Below are 10256 nucleotides of genomic sequence, written 5' to 3'. Positions count from 1 at the left end.
CCTGTTTGTGCCCAGGTACCACTCAAGTCCTAATGCAGTCCACCTCACAATTTCCAGTACAGATCTGACCAGAATCAGAGGTCCCTAACTGTCCAGTCATTGCCGTAACACTTACATTTATCTTCCATGTATTTAAAGAGGCTGATGATCACTTAACTATATCAATGAGTCTTTCCTTACTCCACCTTTGACGAACTACCTCAGTAAATGCCTTAAAAAGTAAAAAAAAAAAAAAAAAAGAACAAACCATGCCACCACAACACTCCACACATCCAAAAAGACATTCAGGCTGCCTGACCAATGTATTTTGACTTTCTCACTGGATACTTTAAAATGTTTACGAACAAGCCCAACAGCAGGTTTTTAAGTCTTCCTCAATTAAATCTCACATTGCTGAGCACAGCTCACAGTTCTGCTCTCTTCAGATTTCCCTGAAGCCTTACTACACCTTCACGCATACTTGCTCCTTCTCCAGTTTCCGTAACATCAGCACATACATACACAAGCGGTGAGTTTACAGTGCCCCCAGACGTTACTAATACAATTAGCATCATGTAGAGGCCTAGGTGCCTCCCTCCCGGTGATGGCTCATTTAAGAATGCTCTTCTATTGGAGGTCACAGTAATAAATGATCTTCTGCTACAGACTTGTTGCAGTTAGCATGGAATTTTCTGTCTGAATCCATATCAAATACCTAACTGAAGTGTGGCTGTCCTAATTACCAAGAAAGCACAGCAGAATCAATCCCTCTCAATTTTATTTATATATAGAACTTGACAGTATAAAGCTTTGCCGCCAGATCTTACTAATTAAAAAGGTTCAGGCAGCCTCCCACACCAATGTTCAGATGCACCTATCACAGAAACCACTTCAGACAACTCTTACCATCTCACCAGTGAAAGGGAAGGATCAGGCCAGCACAAACCCCTCATCTCACCATATGTCCCATCATCGTACTGTTACAGACATGGCTATGGAGCTTCCTTAGTCAACACGGCTTTAAGCAGGCAGAGAAGGGCACTAAGAAATAAGAGGAATGCTGAAAAGCATGCCAAAAAGGAGTCCTCCCACTTACTGTTTTGAGAAAGGAAACAAGAATGACAAGCAACAACCTTGCTTTTTGACTGAAAAATTTTAAAAGCCCAGGTCTGTTTGTTTAAAGGAGTGTCAGGGCCACCTGCTGCATCACAAAAAAAGCCAGAAAAGACATCAGTCACATTTTCACTTCTCTCCATGTCTGCAGATTCATAACTAGAGCAATGATATCTATAAGGACACAACCTTGGCTGGAGGTCCAGAAGGGATACAAAGCAAAATTTACAGCATGCAGGAAAAAGAGGTACTGGAGTAAAATATCTAGAAAGCCAGGTTTTACATGCTTAGGTGACTAGTGCTTATTAAACTTGGATTATTTTGCAATTCTTTAGTCTTCTCCCAGATCACTGACCCAAAAAAGTATTAAGTCATTCAAGTTTGCTACAAATGTAAAAGATTCAGTATGACGAAAAGAGTTTAAAGGCAGCTGGCACAGCAAAGCACAGCTGTTTATCATAGCACAACAGACAGTTCTTCAATCACACATCAGGGGCTACCAATAGAGTTTTATCAGGATCATACCTTTCAGACAAAACTTACTGAATTGTGGCTTTACAGCAAGTAGTAAGTCTTTAAAGTCCACTGCAGAAAAACAGACTGCAAAGAAGCACCCATAAATGGTATTGAGCTATGCATGTACTACTTTTAACTTCACAGTCTCCTAACACTTTTTAACATCATGAGACCCTTTCTTTGGTAGCCAAAAGAAACAGCTGTATACTACCTTCATGAAGACAAAGGTAATTTGTTTCCTTATAGGAACTGTCCCTTTGCCATCACTCAAGTACTGACCAAAGTAAACACATGTAAGAAAAGCTACCGCTAGTTGATGTGATAAAAAGATCCAAATGAGGCAAGCAGCCTATCTCCCTTTCTAATGTTCCCAGAATGGAAAAGAAAGGTCTAAATATCAGACATTTGCATAAACAAGCAACTTTCAGCATAAATAGAATGAGTTGTTCATGATCTCCGGCCATCTGAGTTGAAAATTTGACTGGGTGGAATGAGATTCCCCCTACTGACTGCAGTCTTTTTCTCTTCAAAGAAGTAACTATAAAACCAGGAGCGTTCACAGAACTGAAAGCCCAATTTGTATATGCAACAAGCCATTCCATATTAAATCCAAGGAGCGTTTTACTTGCCTCAACACTACAAAAGCAATTTGTTTCCAGACAGTGTAGAATAATTAGTTCACTCTTCACCAAGACAAGCTTTTTTCCATATTGTGCCTGTTACCCATACTGAGTTTCCAGAGAACAACCTGAACTCCATGCACGTATCAGACTATTAATGCCATGGTCAGAATCAAGAACAGTTTCATCGCGTTTTAAGTTTTCACCACCACTTCCTTCTCTGACAAACTAAACATTGCCACCTACTGACTCTGTCAAAACCTGATGTTTAAATTACACTCCCCACTCCCAGACACAATGCTGAAGATGCACAACAGCAACTGTACAGAAAGAGCACTAAAGCCCATATTAAGAAACTATAAATTGATGACTGATAATCTCAGCTATTATTGTTACTTGTTTTCTTCCAACGCTGTAACTACTTTGTCAAATTTTAGTAATTTTAATCCAGGTCTTGATCTTGCAATGTGAATATCAAGCACGCATTTTTTACAATAAAAGACCCAACCTTAAATTCATGCAACTGTCTTATGTGAGGACAACCACAGCTCCTTACAAGCTTTATAACAGCACCGGATATTCTAGATTGTATAGTCCAGGTTAGAGCTTGAATGCCGTGGTCCAGGTAACTCAGAAAAAGTAACATCTCTTGCTGCTTTCCAAGATTTTCCCATACCTACGGTTTGACAAATAAGAAAAACCCCTATGGTTATTCTTGCATCATGCAGCTCCAGCAGCACCAAAGACAGAACTAAAACATTATTTTTATTATTCTTTCATATAATTACATTGTCAAACAAGAAATACCTATATAGTCACAAAAGTTTGTCACAGTGTATTAATAAGGGTTCTGCTTCGCAGCTGCTGCACATATTCTTTTGCTTGGTCAAAACCAGTCTTTGGTGGCTCTGGAGGAGGAGGAGGACCTTCCACCAACTTCACAAAGTAATGGCACCTGACGATTTTCATGATGCCAAACATGCCTTTGCCATGGTAACGGATCCGCTTCATATAGCGGCCTTTGCCTGCTGTTGACTCAGCTGAAGGAAAAAGGCGGGGGGGAGAGAAGACTATTCAGTCAAGAATAAACTACTACACATCTGCAACTGAAATACTGTCTTGACAGTATATTTTTCATGACTGCATACGAAAAGTTCATTCTACTCAGGATTCTCTCTTCCACCTTTCTTCTATTACATTTAGTGGATTACTGCTAGAGGAATCTGAGTTGAATTAACACTTCAGGAGCACCAGAAAAGATGAATTTAGAAAGTATGCATGCAAAGATAAATACGTAGTAAAGGACAAATCCAAAGGAAGCTCATGGAGCACTTACTAGATTATATAGCTCTTTCTGAAGGTGGTATTAATTCCACTGCTTTTCAGTAGTTTGTCTCATGAATTTCTGTAGAAGTCTTACAGACTTCATTTTTCCTCCTTTCTTCCTTTATTGCATTCATCATGGGTATTTTCATTATCTACATGCTCAGTCCTGCACTAGCAGATAAACCTTATGGCAGAGACCTGGAAGGCTCCAAAGAATTCTAATCAAACCTGCTCTACAATCCAGGTTACTTTAAGCTTGAGGTCAACTTAATAACATTTATACCATACTTGGCAAAATGAGAAATTTTTTCTTTGGGACTAAAAACATTACAAGTAAACATTTCTCTAACACTTTTCTAGGCAAGAAAGTGCTGTAGTTATTACAAGCTTATCATGTAATCACCTATAACAAAGCCTTTTTTAATAAAAACTCTAGTGTCAATATTGATTTATTTTTATTCTGTTTCTAATAGAAGTTTAGATTCTGATCCTGCAAAACTAATAGTACTAGCCACGGACAAAGCTTCCAGCATCTATGTACACATTAAACGTATTAACATACATTAAAACGTAGTAAAAGTTTGCTTCTCATTTGCTTAATCTTTCATAATCATACCTAGCATCTTCCTCACTGGGACTTTCTGTTCACGTAGGGAGCAGAAACCCCACTTTGAGATGAATGCATCTTATAAACAACGCATCTAGCAGATGCCAGAGCACCACCAGTCAGACATCAACTATAACAAACTGATGGCTGAAGGCTCAGCAGCCACACTAACTTCAGCTGTGCTGCAAGTCAGAAGCACACACCTTTCATGTTTCGGTAAACACGAGTTTACTAGAAACCATCCTCTACTCATTTCTGCTGATTTGAAGCAACAACACTTTGTTAAGGATAAATTATTTTTTATGACATTTTTCTGCACTAAAAATAAGAAGAAAATGTACCTATATGTAAATTTGATTTGAATTCCACATTGTGATTTCTTACTGCCATTTCCTGCGCTTCTAACAGGACCTGTAACCAAAGGAAAAGAAATTGAAATATTGAGTAGGAATTTAAGAAACGCTCTCTCTTATCTCTAGACAACAGGGAAGAAATTGCATGTTTAAGTCAGTAACACAAAAAGTATTCTATAGAGACCAGAACTCTTGAAAGACAACCATCTTTTATGTAAGTACGTTCTTTGCATACAGACTGAAAAAGTTTCAGGACTTTATTATGTTTTTTGGGAGGAAAGGGAGGGGAAAAGACGGTTGCCACCAGCATGTGTCAGCCATCCATCCATGGACCTCCGCCTAATCAGACATGAGACTAGAAACAAATTCCAAGGTAGGCAAAATGAACTTTTCAATACTTTCAGCTAATATAGGATACATCTTTGTCATTATTACGCCAGAAAGCGCTTCAGCCTAGAAAATGAGTAATTTGAGACTCCTAACAACTACACTGTATGAAAAACTTTCATGCCTTTACAGAACTCAGTCCTTTCCATGATATCCTTCATCTCTAACAGTTTTAAGAACCAAAGCACAAAGATGTAGCAGCCATTAGTGACAAGGACTCTACATTATTTACCATGAACTTAACACCAAGCATTGTTAGATAGGGTACCCACATGTAATTTATTATCATTACAAGTTAAAACAGCCAGCACAAGTGATCTCAGCATATTACCCATAAGTCACAACATTACACAATGGCTACAAAAATACGTTGTTTGAACATGTTCCCAACAGGCTTAATAGAAGCATAGAAAAACACAGAAACAGAAGCATCTCCAAACTTCTGGTGATAGATACTGATTTTAAAATTTTATTGAAACTAGGAGTGTTATAAGAATACTACTACATACCTCTTTGATCACCTTTGCTCCCTTTTTATCACTAAATTCCAACTGAGCAAGAGCCTGATCAATGGACATTCCTTTTATCTGCAATCAAAGTGATAAAGTTAATTTTTTTTTCAATTACAAATGCTTCCCTTCTCTTACTCAGAAGACAGTATTTAAATTATTTTGTTACTATAAAAGAGCAAATCAAAAGACTTTCGTTTCCTTAATTACCATTTCTTCAATGCAACATCTTACATACAGAACTTCTGAGCTAAGTATTGATTAAATCTTGATAAAACATTCAATATTTTTTTCCTTATGAGAAAAAGAGCCCATTACTGCCCTTCACAGTTCCCTTTGCCATCTCCTGCTAGGCAGAAACCAACACAGAAATTCTTCCATAGCGCATAATCTGCATATGATCCTGGGTACACATTTGAAAGCGTACTAGGATAAAGCAGCTAAAACAAACTACAAACAACTGTTGGTCTGCACAGACGCACATGAAGATGCGGATTAGACTGGGATTGAACTAGGCTGGTAAGGCAAATGTAGCAACTAAATTTTGCATTCTAACAAATACAGTCCAAAGTGCTTTTTGCTTACCAGTTTTGCCAGATACCACATCTTATCTTTGCTATATTTTATTTCCCTCCGACAGTGATATATTTCCTAGGTGCAAAAACAAAGTTAGAGGATCAGTAACTTTGCTGTGAAAACAACAATGCAGCACACACATCTGCTCCACAATCTATTTTCTTACTAGGAATAAAATCAGCATGACTCCCCCTGCAATACCATGACCGTACCAAACCAGGCATAAGCTTCTGACATTTGAAACTGAAAGCATTGAAAAAAAGCAGCTAGCACACAGAAAATTTTACTACAATCTTATTAGAATTAGTTTATAAACAGAAATCCCTGAAAAAGATAATCAGAAGATTTTTCATCATTTTTTCCTTCCCTCTTCCCGCCCTTTTGAAGCAGCCTAAGGCTGACATGCCCATTCAGTCTTCACAATACTACTCTGCTGTCAAGTCAGGTTACTGGGATAGCAACTAAATAATACCACCAGAACGAACTTAATTAGCTTTTCAGAACTGAAGAGGGTTTCAAGTTTGATTGGTATGAAGAGCAGTCTCCAGAGAGCCATTTAACATTATTATTGTACTAACAGGGACCAAAACTAGCTAGTAAAATTTAACATCAATAAAAATTTGAAAGAGATGGCATTCTTTAGGAACAGGTGAAAAACTGATTTAATAAGCAAGCTGGTCAATAACTGCATTTTTTACATGCACTGCATTAGTCAGCACAGTACACAGTATGCATTTCTACATCCTAGGCTATGATGTTCACAGAGCAATAAATGCTCATGGCCCACAAAAGCATGTGTCCAAAAAACCCCTATTCTTTTGAGATGCAAACACTTTACTGAGCAGTGTGCCTAACGGGCCACAACACATTAATTCCCAATGAAGAACAATTACAGAAAAAGAATTCCAAAATATCAGTTCTTGACAGTAAGGAAATACTGAAGAATTTAACTAAAATTCTCATGAGTTCTGCTGTAGAGAGAGCAGCACTGATTAATCCCTTCAGTGATCCAATAAAAAACTGTTTTCATCTGCAACAAATTAAGAAGCTTGCTTCTGTTTACATTTAACTGTATTTCCCAGTTATAAAATGATCAGTAAGAGGGGACAGGGAGAAACAGGCATAAACCTACTGTTACCAGAAACTAATCTGTTATAATTGCATTTAAAAAATTGACTAATGTTACTTGTGTTGACTTTTCCAAAAGTTGTCTTGAAGAGCTATTAGAAAGCCCTACACCAAGCATACAGGTAAGAAAAGAAGATTTTAGCTTCTTTGCTTCAGTTTATGGCTTAGTAAAACACAAGTTATTGTGCAACAGACTGAAGAAACCACCCCACTGTACAGTACATATAGAATGGCTTCCTAAGAAAAAAAAAAAAAAAAAAAGACTCCTGCAATCACGTGCCACATCTGACTCACACGTCCCTCCCCACATAGTTTTAGAACCTCTTGGTCCACATTAAACATTCCAAGAAACTGCTATGATAGAAAACAACCTGAGTAGCTTCCCTAAGGGAAGGCCACAGCAAGAGGCAACACACTATCAGACTTCAGGGAATCTATAATGCAAACAAATTTAAGAAATGAATAGCGTGCACTCTATTGTACCTACATCAAACAAGCACCGCTAGTTCCACTACTTAGCAAAAGTCTGTGCACAGAAGCAACAATGCAGTCACTTTGTTCTCTAGTTATTTACTGTCAGTACAAACAGAACAAATGCATAATGATACATCCTGGGTAATTTCTTCCTCCTTGTAGTTCAGAGACTTCTACAAAGAATGGATGGTATACCTTTACAGTCTGCATCACATATCAGGTAGATGATCAGCTGCAAGCAACCTGAAGCTCCAATGTAATTTAGAAATGGAAAGTATTCTAAGTGATGCTAACTTTTACAATATAATTATGCCAAACTGACTAAAATCTTAAACAAACGAATAAGCTGTCAAACTAGTGCCTTGTGGAATTGCCCAGAGACAATCTGTTCAGAAATTGCTAAACACAAACAGGGATGGAAATTCATAGGTGTATGCTTACAGCTGGTCTCCGAGGTTCTCCAGGCAGCTGCGGAGGGTAAACAATCCTGTTCTTTTTCTCCCACTTCCCAATTTTCTGCAGACATGTGCTTGTGTGGATGCATGACAGAGGAAAAAGGCTACTGGATGCTAGCCACCTGCAAGACACGACCAGTCTTCACTGCTGAACATTGGAGTTCTTTGTCCCTGCCCAGTTTATCTGGAAAATTGTGAACTTACCCGTCTTGATAAAGAGAACTGACACATTTGATTACTCACAAAATAAAACTGTCCACATTCTCTACAGTTTACATTGAAAGGGTTTTTAATTCAAAAAGTAGCCTCAGGATTCCTAACCTAACTGGTCATGAACCAGAACTGACATTGGTACAGCATGAGATTCCACATTAAGTGTCTCCAGATCATTGCACAGACAGTCACCTCTTTCTTCTTACGTGGGGTTCATTACTCACAAAAATAACTTATATCTTTTCCAAGACCATCCAATGCTTATTTAACTTTTACCCACCCAACAACATTTTTAGCAGTGAAAACTATCCTAGTTTTTCAAGGGACTGAGTATCAAGAAAGTATTAGCGTTTCATAAACATTCTAAAATTTGAAGGGAAAGATATCCTGAACTATTTTCAATATGCAATCATGTCGATGCAAGACAGCTGATCGCAAAAACCCCTCAGTTTTCAGTCAGATCACCCGCCTCAGTTTCAGAAAAACCAAGTTACATTCTGCCCCCCGCTGACTAGCTAAAGCAGTACGCTTTAAAGCCACTCGCAACTACAAGAAGTAAGTTCAGGACCAGATACTGCGAGTTTTACTAAGGCTTGAACAGCTTTGTGCAGGTAACCACACTAAAAACAACGGGCAAACAGAACACATTGATTAGTTTCAAAAGGGCACTGTACACCATAATGTTTTCACATCCTATCAGTAGGGGGTAGCATAATATACAAATTCAAATGTTATGGAATATTTTTAAAGGTATTTACCAAACCCTGTTTATTCGTTTAATGCTTAAAAATTCCACTCATCAAGACAATTCATCATCACCAGACATAATATCACCGATTAATACAGGAAAATATTTGACAAGCACGTGAATATCATTTTACAATTTAACATGTCAAGCAGTATGAACTTAGTAGTCTTCCTGGTATTAACAGAACACATTAATAAATTTGATGAACTAAGGAATCTTACATATTCTCTCTCTTAAGGTAATCCAACCTCATATGAAGAGCAACTCTATTAATCACAGCTTTAAGAGAAGTAAGAGAACACAAACACATTTTAAGCAAAAGAAAACAATGACAAGCAACAAACAAAAGTACTTCATATATGAGTAAGTGGAACAGTAAAGAAAAATCTGAGCACCTTTCTAGAAAGAATCATGCATAAGTAGCAACTGGGAGATATACAGACTAGAAGAACAGAGTAAAACAATTTGGATGTAATTCAGTTCAAGGAAAGGCAGTACCCAAAGCACAGCCAACATCAGCCTATTTCTTCTTCCTTCAGTGACACAGGTCTCCGCAATTTACCTCCACAGGCCCTAGTGGAGACCAAAGCTCTGCACTTTTGAGACTCCACATCAGCCTTTCTTCTGAAGTCAGGGATATAGTCAGCTATGACTGCTACTCCCTCAGCACAGCTCCACCATTTCCCCAGACTGAAGAGAAAGACCAGTAACTACAGAAAAAGCAACGACTGGGGATAGCGCAGAGGGCAGCAACACGTACTATGTTACTGACCCGCACCATAAAACTGGAGCAAATCTGGATGCCCGACAGAAAGGGGTCGAGAGAGAGGCATCTCCATCACGCCACAGCCTCCAAGTTCCCACAAAGGCACTACAGAGGCACAAAGTGACCTTTCCCCACAGCTCCGGGGCAGGGCCAGAAGCCAGCAAGAAGGCCGAGCCGGACGACCGGGACCTCCAGGCCGGGGACCCCCTGAGCGGGGCGGCTCCTGCTCCACCGCCTGCTCCGGACCGCGGCAGAGCCAGACTCACCTCTCCGGCCGCGCCCAGCCGAGGAGACGGCGCACCCAGGCACCACCTAAAAGGGAGTAGCACGGTGAGCGAGGATTGAGCAGACGAGACCCTCCGAAACCAGCGCTCCCGCTCCGTCCCCTCAGACCTACCCGCGCCAACGGCCCACGGCGCCGCCATCTTGCCCGCCGCGCTTCACGGCAGGCGCGGTGAGGCGCGGGGTTTGCGACGGGTTTGCGAC

At 39.5% G+C, this 10256-nt stretch overlaps 1 protein-coding gene across 3 annotated transcripts; it reads right to left on the bottom strand.

Annotated features, from left to right (window-relative positions):
- Positions 1 to 740: 740 nt before the first annotated feature.
- On the bottom strand, positions 741 to 10242 carry MRPL22 (mitochondrial ribosomal protein L22). Of its 3 annotated transcripts, XM_040603189.1 has the most exons (8): positions 10168 to 10241; positions 10037 to 10082; positions 8030 to 8165; positions 5996 to 6061; positions 5411 to 5488; positions 4503 to 4572; positions 3036 to 3268; positions 741 to 2904 (listed from the first exon to the last, which is right to left on the bottom strand). In XM_040603189.1, the coding sequence occupies exons 1-7, from the start codon at positions 10193 to 10195 to the stop codon at positions 3057 to 3059; spliced, it is 636 nt and encodes a 211-aa protein (XP_040459123.1). In that variant the 5' UTR covers positions 10196 to 10241; the 3' UTR covers positions 741 to 2904; positions 3036 to 3056. The 3 variants fall into 3 exon arrangements, with proteins under 3 accessions (XP_040459123.1, XP_040459124.1, XP_040459122.1); XM_040603190.1 differs by lacking the exon at positions 3036 to 3268 and having other exon boundaries at positions 10168 to 10242; XM_040603188.1 differs by lacking the exon at positions 741 to 2904 and having other exon boundaries at positions 2977 to 3268.
- Positions 10243 to 10256: the final 14 nt, after the last annotated feature.

Source organism: Falco naumanni, chromosome 8 (genome assembly GCF_017639655.2).
Source record: "Falco naumanni isolate bFalNau1 chromosome 8, bFalNau1.pat, whole genome shotgun sequence".
Lineage (NCBI taxonomy): Eukaryota > Metazoa > Chordata > Aves > Falconiformes > Falconidae > Falco > Falco naumanni.
This window is presented reverse-complemented; position numbering and strand designations above follow the sequence as displayed.

Coding starts and splice junctions, on each gene's coding strand:
- MRPL22 (XM_040603189.1), bottom strand. CDS start 10,195: ATGGCGGCGCCGTGGGCCGTTGGCGCGG. Junction 10,083..10,167: donor GCCGTGGGCCGTTGGCGCGG/GTAGGTCTGAGG, acceptor ACTCCCTTTTAG/GTGGTGCCTGGGTGCGCCGT. Junction 4,573..5,410: donor GAGCAAAGGTGATCAAAGAG/GTATGTAGTAGT, acceptor CTTTGGTTACAG/GTCCTGTTAGAAGCGCAGGA.